This window comes from Corythoichthys intestinalis, chromosome 12, assembly GCF_030265065.1.
Source record: "Corythoichthys intestinalis isolate RoL2023-P3 chromosome 12, ASM3026506v1, whole genome shotgun sequence".
NCBI lineage: Eukaryota > Metazoa > Chordata > Actinopteri > Syngnathiformes > Syngnathidae > Corythoichthys > Corythoichthys intestinalis.
Genome location: NC_080406.1, coordinates 8,145,469 through 8,166,448, shown reverse-complemented (window position 1 = coordinate 8,166,448; position 20,980 = coordinate 8,145,469). Strand labels below are relative to the sequence as shown.

Sequence of the window (20,980 nt, the reverse complement as noted above, 5' to 3'; positions counted from 1 at the left end):
CGGGTCTATAATGTCCCACTTCGGCTTTACTTCCACTTTACGATGCGACGTCACGGTCTAAAAATAGCCTGCGTGCGGTACGCCATTGTTGGCTGTTTTCAACAATGTACATTGAAAATAAAGGCATTGATTGACTGAAAATGGTTGAATATTGGATTAAATATCTTTTTTTCTCATGTATATTTATAATTGCTCTTTACCTAAAAAAATGTTTTATCCGATTACTCGATTAATCGATAGAATTTTCAGTCGATTACTCGAATACTAAAATATTCGATAGCTGCAGCCCTACAGCAGTGTATGTTTGACATCCCAGATATCAAGTATCATCATACAAACAAATGTAAGTCAGAAGTACGTGTAAGTGTAACTTTACGTCTGAGTTGCACACAAAACAGGAGGCACACAAAGGAAATCAAAGTTGTTTTTAATGTGCAGTGAGAAAGTATAAGGGCAACTGATCATGACTCGTGTTCCTATAAAGATAGACATTTCTCTCCGCGTGAAAATTGTGTTTATATATTTATATAAATATCTATATTATATATAGAATACATATCTATTTGCTATGCATACTCAAAAAAGTCACACCTTCAAATATATCTAAAGTCTTTCCCCCCTGGACACAAATGTACTTTTTCTTGCCTTAAACATGAATTATTGTTACATAGGAAACCAAAGCAGTTATCAGAATGTCAACATTTTTTTTTTTTGTTTTTTTTTGTCTTTTAAAAACAAACAAAAATGATGATTAGAGTTTGTGTGGGGTGCAAAAGTTGTGTACAAAACACTAAATTGTCCTCCCATGGTAGATGAAACAATAAAATGTGACTCCTCAGGCAACTGCTTATAAAAATAGAGTTATTTTTTTAAAATAATCTACACTTTCTTTTTTTTAAGGTGAGGCATTCTCAAACAGCGTCTCAAATAGAAAATCCGTCTTTGTCGTCATCTTGCTCTTCCTCTGCTGCAGGGAGCTGATTGGTGTGGACAAGCCCCGCCCCCTTCTTCCCAGCCCCGCCTGTTATTTTTGCATATTCTAGGATTTCTTTTGTTGATATTCCATTTTTTTGAAGTAGATACACCTTCTACAGGTCAAAACACACTGAAAACAACCAAAGTCTTTGCAGCTCCCGGAAGCTGAGAAATTGTCCAGGAAAACCTAAAAAGAATGCAAAGATTTCAAACAAAAGAGTACACTGCATAACTGTCTTCGCAAACAAGCACATGGGCATTAAAATAGTACAAAAAAAGTGATAAAAATATACACCTCTGGAAGTCAAAGCAAACTCCTAGGATGGAGAAGGCAACAGACGTGTGAATGATAGAACAGAAGAAGAATGCTACAAATGAATGGAGCTATATGTACAAGACCCTGTTTTCCTTACGCGTAGATGGATGCATGTGTGTGCATACGTGATAGCGTTCTTCCACGTGAGTGTCCTCGATGATTACAAATCTGCACGTAGAAAATAACCCTTAACAGAGTGTCGGTTCTCTCGGAGGAGGGGAATGGAGTCTCCCCTTGAAAAAGCGAAATTTTTACCACGTCGCTTCTGGTAAGCTGGTTACCAGATCACGCTGGAGATGCTGGTCTCGCGCGGCAGCAACGGCAACATGGCGTTGTTGGCGTGCGCCTCCTCCAGGCTGTGCTCGCGGCTCTTCCCGGCCGGCCTCTGCCCGTTGAGCAGCGTCAGAGGGATGTTGCAGTAGGTGTGCTGGCTCCCCAGCGACGAGAGCGGCGGTAGGGTGCCCCCGGCGGGCAGGTCGTACTCGTAGCTGCGGTAGTAGTGTTTCTGCCTCACGGTGGTGTGGTAGGAGTTGTGGAAGGACGAGCGAAGCTCCGGGTGGGCGGTGGCCATGGCGGTGGAGGTGGCCGCCGCCATGGAGATGGCCGAGACGGTTTGCAGCTCGCCGAAAGCGCCCTGCTCGCTGACGTCCAGCGCCGGCTCGTGGCCCAGCATGGGCTCAGTGCGCCGGAAGGGCATCTCGTACTGCAGCTGCTTCCAGAACTTGGAGTGCAGCTTGTTGCTCTTGGGGCCGTGCCACTTGATGACGGTCAGGGTCTTGATGGTGTGTTTGAGGGCTTCCACTTCCTGGTAATTCATAATACCGCGCAGTTCGGCGCACTCGATGAGGATCACCTTGATCTCGCCGGTGACCAGCATGTTGCGCAGGCGCGTCTCCAGCTCGAAGATGCTCCAGCCGCGCCGAACCACGTAGTTGGGCGTCATGACGATGATGAGCCGCTTGCTCTGATCCACGCAGCGTGCCACGTCCTCGATGTAAGCTTTGGGAAACAGGAAAGCTGGTCAAAATTGAGGGGTTTTGTCATTGGGGGACAAAGGACAACACTAAACGCACACACAGACGGACAGATTTAGACACAAGACACTTCAAACATCTAACCCAGCTTTTTCACAGTATTAAAGTGACCGACAAATGCCAGCTTCAAACGGACAGTAATCCTTCACATGTTGGTTTTTCGCTATCCATAAATTCTAAATTTTGCATATTACAGTGGTACCTCGAGATACGAAAGCTTCTGTACACGAAAAATTATTCATCAAATGTAAGATAACATGTACTGTGACAGATAATCAGAGGTGGGTAGAGTAGCAAAATATTTTACTCAATTAAGAGTAGCGTTACTTCAAAATAATACTACTCAAGTAAAAGTAGTCGTCTAAAAAAATGTACTGAAGTACAATTATTTGGTAGAAATAATACTCAAGTAATGAGTAAAATTGTGAGTAATTGCTTATATTTTTGTTGGATTTTTTTTAAACGATGGTATTTTTTCTCTCAAGCAGGGCCGATAACCAAAAGCGGTATTAGCCATGTGGCAAAATGGATTTTGCCATGTGGCATTTTTTTTGCCATATGGCAACAACAACTTGTTGTTGTGAACTTGTAGTTCTTAAAAGATAAATGTTAGTACATGTTATAGAAATTTTATATTAAAACCCCTCTTAATGTTTTCGTTTTCATAAAATTTGTAAAATTTTCAAACAAAAAATAAACTAGTAGCTCGCCATTGTTGATGTCAATAATTACACAATGCTCATGGTGCTGAAAAACCCCTAAAATCAGTCGCACCCAAGCGCCAGCAGAGGGCGACAAAAAACACAAGTAACAAATGAACATGACACTACTGTCATTTTAATCTGTTTGAGCGGGGCATGTGCGTTAAATGCGTCAAATATTTTAACGTGATTAATTAAAAAATTAATTAATGCCCGTTAACGCGATAATTTTTAAAGCCCTAGTTTTGATATCAAATTATTATAACTAAAGATCGGGATGCCGTTCGATCGGGTCCGATCACGTCATTTTCAAAGTATCGGAATCGGCAAAAAAATATCGGACATGCCTTTTTTTAATATATATATATTTTCTATTTAAATCATTTTCTAATTGTACTTAACGTTACAGACAAAATGTCTTACACTCATCCAGAGTAGTTTTGGCTTAAAGTAGGGCTATCAAATTTATTGCGTTAACGGCGGTAATTAATTTTTTTTAATGAATCACGTTACGTAATTAACACATGCGCTGTATGGCCCACTCACGCATTGTCACGTTCAATCTATAAAGACGCCGTTTTACCTATAGATAGCGCTAAAAGGCAGCGTATAATGAGTCGAGAGAATTTTGACAGCCTTTGGAGCCATTTTTTATGTGGCTAAAGCCTTACAATACCTCTCTCAGCAGTTAAATTTAACGTGGGAATGTGTGGAAGAAAGGCAGTAGTTGATCATTTTTAGGGCTGTCCCAAACGACTAATCTAATAATTAAAATTATTATTATTATTATTATTTTTTACTAATTTAGCAATGAAATTTTTGTTGACGCTTATCAATTCACAAAAACATATTGGAACTTAAATTATTTATTAAAGTACAAATAAACACGTAAATAACAATAATAAATCACAAATAAACAATGAGTTCAAATGCTGATAGAATTAACTAGTGCAAAAGAATGGAATGTAAACAGAGTTAGAACACTGACTTCGCCTTTCCAACATGATTCAAAACAATTCTTAAAAAAACACCTAGCATTAATAGTATAGCATAGTACTATATATAATAGTATTATAATAATTATTCATTGCCAATCAGATTTTTCATAAAGGGTGTCATTTTAAAGGCTTAGTGTAGAATCTGAATTCTGAAGTATGTAGGATTAACTTCAGAAATCGCTATTTATATGACGAACATGACATGCTTTTATTTTGAAATGTTCACCGGAAGTACGTTCGCTAAACCGCTAACTTCAGCTTTACATTTCGAAAAAAAAGCACTTTTTGTCATTGCATGTAGTGTCAATAATAGATTTTTTGGTCATTTTTTTCGTTTGCAAATGCTGTTAACCAGCAATTTTTCATGTCTGAAGTGTCATCTCTTAACCGCAAGTTTGCTTTCACGAGACGACTGCCAAAGTTTTATAGCAGGCTAAAGTAAGTTGCCTTTTTCCCCCATTCACCTCAGTGTAGCAGTGCTAACGTTACAGTGTTTAATATAGATGTGTTTTCTTATTTTGTATGTCAGAACTTTAATTCTACAGCGTGTTGATAAGATAAAGGAACTCGAGACTCATATGCCATCAGCACGCACGCACCAATGTATGCACGCACGCACCAATGTATGCACGCACGCACGTGCGCGGCTATAAAAGGCAGCCGTGAAAATTACCGCCCTCATTTTTATTTGCCGTGCGATAAATGGACTCATTGCATATCGTGACAGGCTTAGCAACTTCAATAAAACATGTCATTAGTTAGTTAGATTGACTTACAAACTGGGTGACGGCGCTTTGGGTGTTTATTCACGGCAGACGTACATCCAAGCTTGGCATTGAAGAGACAGGACACAAGAGTGTTCCCTCCTTTGTTTCTTTGAAAGAAGTCAATGTTTTGGACACTCTGGTGCGCTTTTTTTGGCTTTTTGCCGCTTTGCCCGCATGCATACAGAGCGTCAAACATTCTGAACTTTCCACGCATATATTTTTTAACCCTTCATTAACCGTCGACGGGATGTTGTGCTCGTCGACGGATTTACGTCATCGATGACGTCGACGATGTCGACTAGTCGGGACAGCTCTAATCATTTTCTTAACACCCTATGTTCTTTCCCAACGGAGAGAAGATATATCAATTGGTAGCCCTACGCACAGTCATGGTTGCACTTCCCATCATGCATTTGGGCAGAACAGTTAAATGGCTGCAGTATCATTTACTGAAAGCTCAACAAATACACTGATGGAAATATTTAGTCACAATATACAAAGTCACATTTATCCGTTAAGAATTACAAGTCTTTTTATCCGTGGATCCCTCTCACAGAAAGAATGTTAATAATGTAAATGCCATCTCGAGGATTTATTGTCATAATAAACAAATACAGTACTTATGTATTGTATGTTGAATGTATATATTCGTCCAAGTTTTATTCATTTTTTTCTTAATGCATTGCCAAAATGTATATGATCGGGAAAAATTATTGGGAATGATTGGAATTGAAGCAATCGGATTGGGAAATATCGGGATCAGCAGATACTCTAAAACGATCGGATCGGGAGCAAAAAAAACATGATAGGAACAACCCTAATTATAACTCAGACTAACATTGATATTTTAAGAACTACAAGGTTTTCTATCTGTGGTTACCTTTAAATGCCTTGCCAAGAAGTGAGTTTTTAAAAGAATTGGAAAACGTCTGTAATCTTTGTGTTAGAAATAAGCCCCGTTTCATCATACGTGCAACTTCGGATTCCGTCAAACTGTAAGTATGTCGTAAACCGAGGATCACTGTACTGTATTGTTCCGTAGCGATGAAACAAGACCTAATGTAGGTTGACTGGAGCTAGGGGACCAATTTCCTACAGATAGCCCACCCAAGATGCCTGGAGGTTGAAGTTTTTATTGTATAGTCTTCAATTTACTACCCTCTGTGTTGCGACCAATCAGTTCTGAGTTTGGATTCATAAATCACAGAGATTGTCTTTTTTAAGGCTTTGGCGTAGAAGCATGATTTTCTCTTAGTGGGCAAAGACACTGTAGCTGCAGTTGATAAAAACTGTTGTAAAGTTGAAAAGTGGTTGTTTGGGTCACACATCGTCAACTTTGTACGGTGGAAGCTTAAAAAATCAATTTTTCATGCCTCGTGGGATAATTCCATTTTGCTGAAATGTTTAGAGAAAAGTTGCGCATGGACATGGAATTAACACTGACCTTCACAGGAGACCTTGGCAAATTTCACGAGACTTCGAGAACAGCGTTCGAGAACCAATTGTGTCCTTCTATAGGGAAGAGACTATTATTGTGTGGGGGGGTTTGTGGTGAAGAATGTAGGGAAATAAAGTATGGATCCACAGTTATACTTGGCAGGCCAGGGGATGAAATAAGCTACAAGTTAAAGTTGTGTGTTGAAGCTGCCTTCTTATTAAAGTTAAAAAAGGCACTATTTTTACATACCGTACCTCTAAAAGGTTAGAGTGAAGTATTATCCTGTGGTGTGGTGTGTATTATGAGTGAAAATTTTCTCTTTTTTTCTGGCAGTCGGGGTGCTCTGTGCCGCCTCTTCTAGGACAGTATTGGTACTATACTTGGCATCTGGTTTAAGGGAAGAGACTGAAAATTTTTAGGGCAGCTATCATCAAAAGTGCGTTGATTAGCCAAAACATTGGTTCAAGGAAGAGTAGTGTTACTTAAAAAAATAATATTACTAAAGTAAAATTTGTTAGGTTTTGAGCTGGTTCTGCATCCTCCTGTGTAACCCAGCTGTTCCTCGTTGTCTCGTTACCCTTTGTCTGCGTGTGTGTGTATATAAGCTCTCAGTTTCTTTTCACTCCTTGTTGTGTCTATGTCAATGTCAAAAAGTCGATGTCTATCCAAGCCCTCGTGTTCCAAGTAAGGTTGTTGAAAACCAGTCTTTTGTTAGTGACAATTTTGTTTGCCTTTGTGCTTTCTTGGGATCACCACGGCCTTTGTTTTGTACTTTGTTTTTTGTTGGCTTTAATTAAATCATTTTTACACCATTCATCTGCCTCGCCTCCCTTTCCCTGCATTTGGGTCCACCTGCCTGTCCGCGTTTCACTGACAAAACTAGCAATTCTAAAGATTTACTCCAGTACTAGTGAAAAAGTATTTGATGAAAAGAATACTCAAGTAATGAGTAACTGCTTACAATGTCTGAATTTTTTTAAAACAATGGTATATTTCTGTTCCTCAGCACAACATCATCTATATGAAATGTTAATATGATACTGTAATAAGATGAAATTAGATTTGTGTGAAAAAAGATTTAAACAAAACTGCCGGCTTCAAAGAAAACTTCCTAAATTTCAGGCGAAAAATTAGACTTTATGATACGTCTCTACAACATCTCGTGGGCATCAGGGACAGTGCCTCTGGATTGGCAGGCCGGGGTGGTGGTCCCCCTTTTTAAGAAGGGGGGACCAGAGGGTGTGTTCTGATTATAGAGGGATCACATTCTTCAGCCTCCCCGGTAAAGTCAATTCAGGGTTGCTGGAGAGGAGGGTCTGTCGGGAAATCGAATCTCGGATTCAGGAGGAGCAGTGTTGTTCTCGTCCCGGCCGTGGAACAGTGGACCAGCTCTATAGACCCCAATCACGTGACGTCACAACTCTGCCCCCCTGACTGGTGCCACCATAATGTCCGTCAGCTCATCGTGTTACATATTACCGCTACGTACGTTCCTCCTATTACTGCGTGTTTTTCTGCTTGTCTAAGGAATCATCGTCTAGTAAACGAAACCAAAAACATTCCTGACAATCGTTAACATTGATTAATCAAAATGGTGAAGGCATGTGTGGCGGTTGGTTGCAGTAACAGAGAAGATAAACGGTCATTTTAGTAGTTGCTGTGTGCCCATTGTTTAACGGGCAAATCTCTAAAGCAGCACGGTTTGTTTATCTCGGTCCATGATGCGTTTATGTCGACAGCCGTTAGACAGCGGTAAAAACATTAATATGATGCCAACACGATCGCAGACACCATCAGACGGAGACTACGAAGCTTGTCGCCACGGTCGCGCAGCAAGAAGGTGAGCGCAACAACAGGTGTTGTGCCGAAAAATAGCCGCCCTGCGTGAAATGTCCACCCTGACGGGAGCGCCCACACGGAAACGACTTTCTTGTACCGTGAATATGTATTATTTTACTCTGTTTGAACTAATAAATGTCATACCTGTGTGATTGTCATTGGGAAATGGTCGTGAAAACCTGTAGACCAGGGGTCCCCAACCTTTTTTGCACCACGGACCGGTGTGATTTGGGTCTTTTTTTCACAGACCGGTGTTCTGTCAAATTTTGCACCCTTATAAAATTTTGCTCCCAAAGCTTTTGTGGTGGTGAAAAAAGCCCTCTTTTATATTCAGTTGGACTCTCAATGTTATCCAATGGTGCTAAAAAACTATTTACATCATAAACATACATGTGCAACACGGAAATGGCGTAAATGAATGCTTAACGACACGGCAAAGTCGTTAAGTGAGAGGGCTACGTGCAGTTGTTGTGTGCACCTAACATGGCAAACGTAAGTTAATATTCCTTTCTTTAAAGACAGTTTGTAGTGTGCACTTTGGAATCGCTGCATTCGCGGTCCTTTTTAATGTTACACGCATGCCAACTTTGTCAGAACACCGGCAATGTGCGCCAGAAAAATACAGCAAATATAAAATAGCATTTGGTTTTAGCCCCGTCGTGTTAAGTGCAGGGAAAAATACAACTCACCCGCTGAATCAGTGGGAGGCTTGAGTTTGTTTCGTTGACACGAGATGGTCCCGAGATGGGAGAGTGAGAGATGCTAGCATCACAAGTACATGATGTTGGAAAGTAGCAGTTTTCAGCGCGCTCGTAGCGATGTCAAGATATTCCAAAATGACTTTAAACCAGAACTTCGGTAGAGTTGTTGTCTCAAATGTACGTTTAAGGTCGCCGTGATTTGTGATCTCTACAAGCTGATATTCCTGTTGCACAGACATGCTAATATCACTCGGTTTATTCACAAACAGGTCACGAATTCACTCCTTCGCAGTTCGTGGGTCTTTAGTGATTGGGAAGTAGCATAAATTTTGTTTCCTTCGAGGTTGTAGGCAAATCTTCTGGCTCGTCAGGTTCCCTTTTCCCCGTAAAAAGTCTGTCCAAAGACGTTTGTTATTCAGTCATTCTAGTGTGGGGGCTAATTATTTCCGGGAAGAAATGTGATTGGCGACGACCTACGTCATACGTTGTTATCGAGTCCAAGCGCGCATAGATATACAAAAAGAGATTTAGTGCTAACAGCCCAATCAATGCATTTCTATGACGACCTCCAATCCTGTAGTTCAGGGGTGTCCAAACTTTTTGCAAGGGGGGCCAGATTTGGTGTGGTAAAATTGTGGGGGGCCGACCTTGACTGACGTCCTTTACGTAGAACAATATATTTAAGCGAATTTTAGCAAGCCATTCTGTGTGTCACATTTGCTTTATTATTATTATTTTTATTTGATAATTTCAAGAATCTCGCAACTAGCCTTTGTGGCGTTCGACTCTAAGGATATTGCTGCTTTGAAATTAAACTAGCTTCAAGTTGTTTCAGTTTCTCGCTGCGTATCTTCCCTGTAATCTTGTCGTACATGTCAGCGTGTCTTGTTTGGTAATATCGCCTCACATTGAACTCTTTAAAAACAGCGACTGTCTCTTTGCAAATGAGGCAGACACAGTTGTTCTGTATTTTAGTGAAGAAATAGTCCAATTTCCACCTATCCTTAAAGCGTCGGCCATCGCAGTCAACTTTTTTTTTTTTTTTTTAGAAAATTGGAAGTCATGCGTCACAAGGGGTAACGTTGCTTAGAGTGCTGCTGCCTTTTAGTGGGTAAATGAGGAGCAGCATTTAATGTGTAAGCTACTTCATATGCTGGTAGCAGTACTGCTGACCAATTTGTTAAGTCTGTGTGCAGGCCAGACATTATTGATCTTATGACAGAGGCTGGGGGCCGGATGAAATTTGAGCACGGGCCGCATTTGGCCCCCGGGCCGCACTTTGGACATGCCTGCTGTAGTTGTATATCTAGAGAAGACAGGGATATTGGTGTGTTAAGCGGCACAGGCCAAAGTCAATCGACCAGAATGCAGTCGTTAATAAATTATTTATTATTTCTGCGCGGCCTGGTACCAAATGTGCCGTGGACCGGTACCGGTCCACGGCCCGGTCGTTGGGGACCCCTGCTGTAGACTAATACATTTCTGTTCAAAGATGGTTATGTGGCCCAGTCCAAGATTTGTTACTAAATACAGTACTAATATTTTGTGTAATTTAATTATTTAAAACTGATCTTACAGTCGTAAATCCATTACTGTACTGAGTCCATGAAAACATTTGATGTTTTCACGTCAATAAAGCGTTATAAATAAGCGCTTCCGTCAGGGGGGACATTTCACGCAGGGCAGCTATTTTTCGGCACACACCGGCCCGTTGTCGATCAAGTTTCATTTTACAATCGTTACAACGGTGACGCTGAGCTGACCAAATGTCGGTTTATATTTGGGCCGGTGCCAATTTTGGGTACCCGACTCATCGTGAAATAAATTTTGTGGTCTCAGGACGAGCTCTGACGCACAGGACGGGACGGGACGGGAACGGACGTGAGGAAACATTGGTTTGGGCATCAAATATGGATCTAGCGACTAGCTCGACCGAAGCTTTTCCAAATAACGGCTTTTATGCAACTCATCCAATGAGTTTACAGCGTCTGAAAGCACCGGGGCTTCCATAATTTGCAAATTAATCCACCTTTAGAAACTACGATCATTGACAATACGGACACACAATGACGGACAATATGGCGGCACAATACAGCGATCACGTGATTGTGTGACGTTGGTGATTGGGGTCTATAATAAAGGCAGATGATAGCCCGCAGATGCTTTTGTTTGCTTAACCCTATATTGCCAAATGTGTCACATTTGATACACCTAAAATTTCATGATTTTGAGATTAATTCAGAATTTTGACATTTCTTTTTGAAAAAAAAAAAAAAATGATGGATGCAAGTCAACACATGCATCTTCAGGTTCCATGAGAAAAAAAAACAGGTGTTATCGAGGGTTTAAGATATTAGAGCGCTTATTACACGTATGCATGTTGACTTTTCTTTTTACAAATTTGAAAAAAAGGTTTCATTAGGACCTCAATTTTCAAATTTTAATATTCTCTGATAATTGCTTCATGTTGCAGGTATTTAAGGGTTAAGTTCAATTATTTTGCTTCATCTGAATTTTTTGCATGCAATTTAGGAAGTTTTGTTTAATCCAAAAGTTTTGTTTGGATCTTTTTTGACACAAATCTAATTCCATAAACTAAACATATTAAATGACCATATTAGGGCAAAAAAATACACACAAATCATTGAATTCCAACTAGAAAAATCTACATATATTAAACTTCACTTGTGCAAAGAGCATGAGTGCCCTCCAGTGGAAAAAAAATCCTACCACGAAATCAAAACGATCATATCTCCGGTTTTGCATGGTCAATCGGAGCTAAATAAAATCTGATCGAGCAGATGAAATCCGTGCTTTCAAGTCATGTTGACGACATTGTTCGATGTGAAAAAGTTTTTTTTTTTTTTTTTTTACAGCGCTTGTGTGTGGTCATGTGACTGTATTGTTACGTCTGATTGGCATAATCGAGTCATGTGATTATAGTTGCAATGCCTCGTTGGTGACGACTCTACTGTAGTGTTTCTCATTCTATTCAAGTAAAAGTAAAAAATACGGTGTGCTTAGAAATAAATTTTTTTCAAAAAGTTACTCAAGTAAATGTAACCAAGTAAATGTAACGCGTTACTACTAGGGTTGGGAATCTCTGGCATGAAGCCGATTCGATATGTATCTAGATACACAGGTTACGATTCGATTAAAAAACAATACATTTTTAAGGCCGAGCGATTCGATACGATACAGTTTAAGGACGATACGGTTCGATACAGAGTGAAAACGATACGATAGTAAACATTTGTTGTGTGTGTTCGTACAGTATTTTAAAAATATAAAAAAGTCCACATTCAAGACATAATTCAATTACTGTATTTCCTGGTGTTTTTAACACAAGAGGTGAGTAATTTAAGTGCAAACTTTCAATGTAAACATCTTACAAACAAAAAAATATTAATTATATGCAGCAGCTCTTGAAAAAGAAATTAAACCTGCTAGTTTTATCATAAATAAATAATAAATTATGCTTTACTACTGGTATAATTGGGGGAACAAAAACATAGCATTTTAGACAGGTCAATAATCATTACTTTAACCTAATACATAGCAATGTCATTCACTTATGCCCGTGCTTCCTCATTTTTTATTGCTCATCACTGTCCATATCTTTTTTGAAGGGCTGATTTTTCTTGAGGAAGATCAACTAATCCACATGTTCATGTTTAAGCAGACTGCGTTTCGTGGAAACAATATGCCGCCCTTTCCAGCATTGTAGTGGGTTGTTTTTCAGGGTTAAAACTCACGATTTCTGTACCGCTCCACACTTCACACAAGCTCTGTCCCATGCGAACAGATCTGGCTGCCTTCATCACTTCAAAGTCCGACTTTTGTTTTCCTGGGTGCGTTGAAAATCAATCACAGCACGTCGCTGCCGTCGGTGATCACACTGTCCATTGTTTTAGCATGTTGCTTCGTTGCCACTACTAGTTTCGTTTTTGTTTTGGGCTGTGAAGAAAACTCTACGCTGCGTGCGTTACAGTGGTTTCGTTAGCTCTCGCGTTGTTATGACACGCCGGTGACGATCGGGTAATGACGGCGACTAGTAGCGGTTCTGCCGAAATGCATGGGAAGTAACTTGTCGCAACCACGACTGTGAGTAGTGCTTGTTCATACTATATCATGCGTGCGGTCTCGATCCAAGTGTGCGCTGCGTGGTGAATGACACGCACTTGAGTCATTCACTGAAAGACACAAGCGCAGCATGTGAAGTAAAAGCTAAATTATCATATTAAGCAATGCATTGAACTAGGCATTAGAAGCCGATTCTTGTGCTCACGATAGCCAAATTCTATCTCTACTATCGGTTCACTGAATATTTAATGGCTAATTACTGTCGAATGGTAACTTTACTATCGATACATCTGTATCTCTCACCTGGAAAACCGGATATCCGGTCGTATCGGTTTATCGTTCTCAAGCTTAGTTACTACCCACCTCTGGCAATCATCTCCTGTAAAACTGTAAGCACACTCCTTGTGCAAGTGAATTACCAACCATTTTGAAAACCTGTTAGGACGCTAAAAATTGGTATGCGTGTATCTCAGAGAGGTTTTTCAATGCATCTATTCGTAACATCCCGTAAGGATCTGAAATTGATAGCGTGTAAGAAGATTCAGGGCAAAGTACCTCCAAAAAGTCGCGTGTCATCCTGGTAATGCTCAGTGGTGAGACCTAAACATAAACATGTTGACATTCAGGTCAAGAACACAACACAAGACACGCAATCATGCTCAACACAAAAAAGTGTACAACAAAGTGGCCTTATCAGCTCTCATTGATCTTTCATTTCACATTTGATTCAATCACAAGCCCCCAATCGGACATTCATCCACGATGATTGTGTCAGGCGTAACGCCGGCGGCAATTTCGCTTTGATTAAAAGGAAAGAGGCAGCGCAGTCAGCAACGGCTCGAAGCCTTCAACACATTTCCCACTGATGTTTAATTCTGTATGGTCCAACCAGGACGTGTTTGCGTTTCATCTGTTCCGCATGAAGCCGACAGTACAAACACTTTGCATCGCTGGTAACTAGAGCACGCTATGTACTAGCGCTTCAGACAGTCTCCCAAGCACAGTAAGCATGCATGAGAGTATGTTCAGACAGAATTTTCAGCAGTTTAAAAATGCATGCGCTCAAGAACGCAAGATGAGAAATGTGTTCATTACATCAGTTCACATTCACGCTACGTGACGCTGTAGATTGACGCTCCAGAAGAAGTGGAAGACCTAGATTTTTGGTTACTTCCTATTAGTTTTGGGGCAATTTCTGGTCACTTACAGTGGTATGAAAAAGGATCTGAACCTTTTGGAATTTCTGACATTTGTGCATAAAATCACCATCAAATGTGATCTGATCTTTGTCAAAATCACACAGATGAAAAAACAGTGTCTGCTTTAACTAAAACCACCCAAACATTTATAGGTTTTCATATTTTAATGAGGACATTATGCAAACAATGACAGAAGGGGGAAAAATAAGTAAGTTAACCATCACATTTAATATTTTGTGACCCCTCCTTTGGCAGCAATAAATCAGGGTACCCGCGGGTTATTAAAAGTATTAAAAATTAAAAGTATTAAAAAAGCATTGAATTTAGTTTTCCATTATTAAAGGTATTAAAAGTATTAAATTAGCTGTTGTAAGTCTGGAATTTTTTCACCGTGGTTTTAATTTTAAAGAACATCTCAGTGCAACCTAAATTATATCCGTGACGAAGTTTTTTTTTTTTTTTTTTTTTTTAAATCCATAACGAAGATGACGCGTAGAATTTTTACGATGCACTGCACTACAAATCATAATGCACCTCGTGCGTGCGCGCTGTTAGCATTATTAGCATCAACATCACAACAGCAGGCAATGCACAGTACTGTGTGCTAACGTAAGGAACTGCTCAGATGCCTTAGTTGTTATGTTCGACGAACAACAACAAGACAAGACAACCAAGTCCAAACAGTTGGACCAGTATGTGAGGTATTGGATCGGCGACCAAGTCGCATCCAGATACTTTGGGTCGCAGTTTATGGGTCATGCGAAGGCAGTGGACCTGCTTAACATTTCAAAGTAAGTTGCCAATTTCTCCAATTAAAATGTGTTCGATGCAATAATGTATTTCTGGACGGTTTGCTTTTCGAATGAATGTGAATTTCTAGTTTTAACTCAAGAGTTAGCCATGTTCAATGGGGTATTGGCAGGTGCACTAGCCTTAGCATGGATAAACCGGAGTCGTAGATCCACCATCACCCTCAGATATACAACACGGTTGACACTATTATTGGAACGAGTGCGGGGTAATGTTGATCTGAATAACATGGCATGGTGATAGGCAAATTATAATGTAGGTGATAGTAAAACACCTCCTGGTATATTTAAATGTTTTTCTTGATTGAATAAGAGTATGGATTTTCTCAATCTGATTAAAAGAAATGTCTTCAATAGCTAACAAAGGATTAACGTGTGTTTTGTATACTTCTTGTATTGTGATTAGAAAAAACAATTACCAAGGGTAATGGTCATGTGTAGCTTTTTTATTTTGTGGTAATTAATGGTAAACTACTGCCATTTAATGGCTGCTTTTTAAACGTTCACTGCCAATTGCAAGATTTTCCCAAGCACTTCACAGTTAAGGTGACCAACTTGACAATCACCAGTTAAGGTGACCGACTTGACAATCACAAACCTACCACCTTGACTAGGTCCTCTTAAAAGGGAAACCTGTTGTATTGCAAATGTAATTTCTGAAGTTGCTTTACAAAAATAGTGTAAAATCAATTTTATCCTGGGGGAAAAAAATCTGAAAGTCCTTATATTTAAATGTGTTTTAATTGTATCTTCAGTAAATGTGCATTCTTTTGTCAAACACACTTAGTAATTGAGGTTAAATTTGATGTTCAATGCTTTATTTTTTTTTAATATGATTCGATATTATCTAAATAATGGGTGCGAGAAAAGTATTAATTTTCAGTTGAAATGGCATTAAAAAAGGTCTTAAAAGTCTTGAATTTAGATTGATCAATCCTGGGGGGACCCTGTAACTTCAACCAGATGCTTCCTGTAGCTCAGGGGTGACCAACCCTGGTCCTCGAGAGCCGCAATCCAGCTTGTTTTCCATGTCTCCCTCCTCCAACACACCTGAATCAAATTATCGGGATTGTTATCAGGCAACTGCAGAGCTTGCTGATGAGCTGATCGTTTGATTCAGGTGTGTTAAAGGAGGGAGACAAGGAAAACAAGCTGGATTGCGGCTCTCGAGGACCGGGGTTGGCCACCCCTGCTGTAGCTGCAGATCATTCTGGCACATCAATCAGGACTAATTTTGGCCCATTCCTCTCTACAAAACTGCTGTAGCTCAGTAAGATCCCTGTGATGTCTGGCATGAATCATTGTCTTCAGGTGCCACAGCATCTCAATTGGGTTCAAGTCTGGACTTTGACTTGACCACTCCAGAACGTGTATTCTTTTACTTTTGAAACCATTCTAAAGTTGATTTACTTCTGTGTTTTTGGATCATTATCTTGTTGCAGCATCCAGCCTCTTTTTAGCTTCATTTGTCTGACAGACGGCCTTAGGTTTTCCTGCAAAACATCCTGATAAACTTTTAAAATTCATTCTTCCATTAATGATTGCAAGTTGTCCAGGCCCTGAGGTAGCAAAACAGCCCCATATCATGATGCTCCCTCAACCATGCTTCACGGTGGTAATAAGGTGTTGATGTTGGTGAGCTGTTCCATTTTTCCTCCACACATGACGTTGTGTGTTACTCCCAAACAATTCCACTTTGGTTTCATCAGTCAACAAAATATTTTGCCAGAACTTCCGTGGAGTGTCTAAGTGCCTTTTTGCAACATTAAACGAGCAACAATGTTTTTTTTAGACAGCAGTGGCTTCCTCCGTGGAGTCCTCCCATGAACACCATTCTTGGCAATAGTTTTCCATATAGTTGATGTGTACACAGAGACTGTGCCAGTGACTTCTGTAAGTCTTTATCAGATACTCTAGGGTTCTTTTTATCTCTCTGAGTATTCTGCGCTGAACTCTTGGCGTTATCTTTGGTGGACGGCGACTCCTTGGGAGAGAAGCAACAGTGCCAAACTCTCTCCATTTGTAGACAACTTCTCTGACTGTCAACTGATGAACATCCAGACATTTAGAGATGGTTTTGTATCCTTTCCCAGCTTTATACAAATGAACTATCCTTGAAATATAAATAAATGTTTGGGTGGTTTTAGTTAAAGCAGACAGATTTTTCATCTGTGTGATTTTGACAAAGATCATATCACATTTGATGGTGATTTTATGCACAAATGTCAGAAATTCCAAAAGGTTCAGATACTTTTTCATACCACTGTACTTGTCAACTCATTTGCTGCTATTGACGTCTAGGACCAAAAATGGCAGCCTATGACGTCCATAGTAAGATTACAATAAAAAAAAAAATAATTCACTAGTTTTTCGATTTTCTGTGATTTCTTTTTGTGGTTTTCGTGCTTTTTTTTTTATTTTATTTTTAATGATTTTTCAGTTTTTTTTGTTCTTTTTTTGCAGTACTTCAGCCTTTCAGATTTGCATTTTTTTTTGTTTTATAACCTTTTATCACGTTTTGTCACGTTTTGTCACATTTGTCACGTTCAGATTTGTCATGGTTTTCACGGGGGAGATTTGGCATTCATTTTAGGGTATTTCTGGGGCACTTCCTGTATATTTTTGGGGTGGGTTCAGGGCACTTCTTGGTATTATTTTCCTAGTGGAAATGAATGGAGCTGTTTTAGTCACATTTTGGAAGAACCATACATTTTTGGCAAAAAAAGACAGTAATTTTCCCAATTAATTTGTAAATGATTTGAATCAGATATAACGAGATACATTTTGAAATTTTTCGCATGGAAATGTGCTTTCTTTGTTGAAAAACCGTAAACTTGAGGGGCAAAATCAAAAGAAAGCCCGTATTGTTGTATGAATTTTGAGAAGTTTTGAAGTTGCAACAGTGAGAACCAGTAAAATCACCGAAAAAGAAGATGAGGAAAACAATATAAATAATGTCCACGAAACACGAGACGAAACCACAAAAGACGCAAAAAACATTTAACGTGGAAAGGTGTGATGTGATCAAACAAAACAACTCAGTGCTTACTTCCAGTTGGAATGAGATCCCGGTCGGGGATAAAAAGTTTGTAGCCGTAATGCTTCTCCAGTACATCAGGGAGAATTTCCAGGGCGAAGCGTTCCTCCTCCCGGGTCTCTTGGCTCCACTGGTCAGGGTCCACTTTGGTGTAAGACAGATAGGCATCATAGTCCTTGTTTTCTGGAAGTGTAAGAAAGACTTAGCTATTCCATCAATTCCCATACTCAACATTAACGCCGAGTTTGAAGGTCAAGCTGCTGTTGGAGATTCACTTCTGGGTGTTGGTGTTAAGACGAGGCTAATCAATGTTTTCTGTCAGCCTTCATTTTGTACATAAACACCATCAATACCCACAAGTTATTGTCAAGGTAAAAAGATGAATTTAAAATTAATCTGACTCTATGGGGGAAAAGAACATTTTTAGGTTGTCAAGTGCAAGTCAGGCAGGTGAACAATACACAATCACTGACTGAATATTAAATTTAAAAAAATAAGCAATGCTAGTAATCAAATCTATTGTTCCCTTTTCATGCAATGGAATAGTCCTTTTTCTCACTTGATGCAGGAAGACGTGCTCATCAGGAAAATATTTTGCTTCAAATGAACTGTATGGTAAACACAGTCATTTCCTGATATTGAAGTAACAATTGAACTGGTATGTAATTGATGTTATGATTATTATTTTTATTAATTAACTAAAAAAGATGAAAGATTCACTTTCTAATCAAATGTAATGAAATATAATATAACATAGCGTAACATAATAAATAATTAGGGATGTCAAACAATTAAAATTTTTAATCGAGTTAATTACAGCTTAAAAATTAATCGTAATTAATCGCAATTCAAACCATCTATAAAATATGCCATATTTTTCTGTAAATTATTGTTGGAATGGAAAGATAAGACACAAGACGGATATATACATTCAACATACTGTACATAAGTACTGTATTTGTTTATTATAACAATAAATCAACAAGATGGCATTAACATTAACATTCTGTTAAAGCGATCCATGGATAGAAAGACTTGTAGTTCTTAAATGTTAGTACAAGTTATAGAAATTTTATATTAAAACCCCTCTTGATATTTTCGTTTTAATAAAATTTGTAAAATTTTCAATCAAAAAAATAAACTAGTAGCCCGCCATTGTTGATGTCAATAATTACACAATGCTCATGGGTGCTTAAGCCCATAAAATCAGTCGCACTCAAGCGCCAGCAGAGGGCGACAAACCTCCAAAAAACACAAGTAACAAGTTGGCATTGCACTGTGCTGTCATTTTAATCTGTTTGAGCAGGGCATGTGCGTTAATTGCGTCAAATATTTTAACGTGATTAATTAAAAAAATTAATTACCGCCCGCTAATGCGATAATTTTGACAGCCCTATAAATAATAAAACTCAATGCAAAAGTTGACACTTATAACGCTTTTAACCCTTCATAGAGCAAGTGACTAAATATTGGAGGCCGCCTTTTAATATAACATATCATAGCATAGCGTTACGTAACGCAATGCAATGTAAAGCAACATAGTATAACAACGTAGCGTAACACAACGTAGTGTAGCGTAACCTAACGTAACGTAATAAAAAGTAAAAAGCAATTCAAAAGGTGACACTTAAAACCTTTAACCCTACATAGGGCAAGTGACTAAATGTTGGAGGCCATAATATAATATAATATAATATAATATAATATAATATAATATAATATAATATAATATAATATCGCGTAACATAACATAATAATATAACGTAGCGTAGCGCAACGCAACATAACGTAACGTAACATAATATAAGAAATAATCAAAAGCAATTCAAAAGTTGACACTTCTAACCTGTAACCCTTCATAGGGCTTGTGACTCCATATTGGATGCCACCTTTTATAGATATAATATATCGTAAAGTAGTCAAATGTAACAAAATAAGATAACGTAGTGTTGTGCAATGCAACCTGTCAACCCTAACCTAACCTAACCTAATCTAACGTAGCGTAGCGTAATGTAACTCAATATAATAAAAAGTAAAAAGCAATTCAAAATTTGACATTTAAAACCTTTAACACTTCATAGGGCAAGTGACGAGATATTGGAAACCACTGCTGACGTAATGTAATATAGAAATAAAAAGCAATTCAAAAGTTGACACTTTAACCCTTCATAAGGCACGTGACTAAATATTGGAGGCCACCTTATAATATAATATAACGTAGCATAGTGTAGCGCAACGCAACGTAGCATAGCGTAATATAATACATAGTAAAAAGAAATTCAAAAGTTGACACCTTAAACCTTTAACCCATCATACGCCAAGTGACTAAATATTGCAAGCCACTTTTAACGTAACGCAACGTAACACCTTAAAACTTTAACCCTAAATAGGGCAAATTACAAAATTTGAATGAACAGATGTTCATTCGCTGCCAACCTCCCAGTTCAAATGGATTGGACGTATACTAGTGATAAACTCATTCCAATTTACAGCAGAAGTTTGTTTTTCTGTTTATTAGTTTTATGTAGAATATCGTAGAATGATTTCCTGACCAATGTATCGCTATATCGTCAGATCATTGTTATCGTGAGCTTTGTATCGCAAATTGTATCGTATCGAGAATTACAAAGAGGTTCCCACTGCTAATATATATTAGTGCAGGGTTAATTCAATACTCCCATACGATTGGCAGAGGAGCGGGACCAAAGGGCATGCGAGGGCGGGGCTTATCTCTTCTTGTCTTATCCATCAATATCATTTTGAAAAAAAAAAAAAAGAAAAAAAAAAAAAAACAGAAGTACACTGGTTACCACCCCAAGTAACACTTTAACGTAGAGATGTCCCGATCTGGTCCGATCACGTCATTTTCAAAGTATCGGAATCGGCAAAAAAATATCGGCCATGCCTTTTTTTAATATACAGTATGTATATATTTTTAAATTAAAAATCGTTTTCTAATTGTATTTAACGTTACAGACATAATATGTTACACTCATCCAGAGTCTTTAGTTTAGGCTTAAGGTAGGGTTATCCAATTTATCCCGATAACGGCAGTAATCAATTTTTTAAATAATGTATCACGT

At 38.8% G+C, this 20,980-nt stretch overlaps 1 protein-coding gene across 5 annotated transcripts in view; it reads right to left on the bottom strand.

Annotated features, from left to right (window-relative positions):
- Positions 1 to 226: 226 nt before the first annotated feature.
- Positions 227 to 20,980, bottom strand: part of il1rapl1a (interleukin 1 receptor accessory protein-like 1a) — a 628,485-nt gene continuing 607,731 nt past the window's right edge. The window contains exons 10-12 of one of the 5 annotated variants that reach the window (XM_057852783.1): positions 17,910 to 18,080; positions 13,408 to 13,452; positions 227 to 2,290 (exon numbers count right to left, since the gene is read on the bottom strand). In XM_057852783.1, the coding sequence (XP_057708766.1) occupies positions 1,569 to 2,290; positions 13,408 to 13,452; positions 17,910 to 18,080 (938 nt within the window). In that variant the 3' untranslated portion in view covers positions 227 to 1,568. The remainder of the gene's footprint in view (positions 2,291 to 13,407; positions 13,453 to 17,909; positions 18,081 to 20,980) is intronic. The other 4 variants (XM_057852782.1, XM_057852781.1, XM_057852785.1 and 1 more) reach the window with 4 other exon arrangements.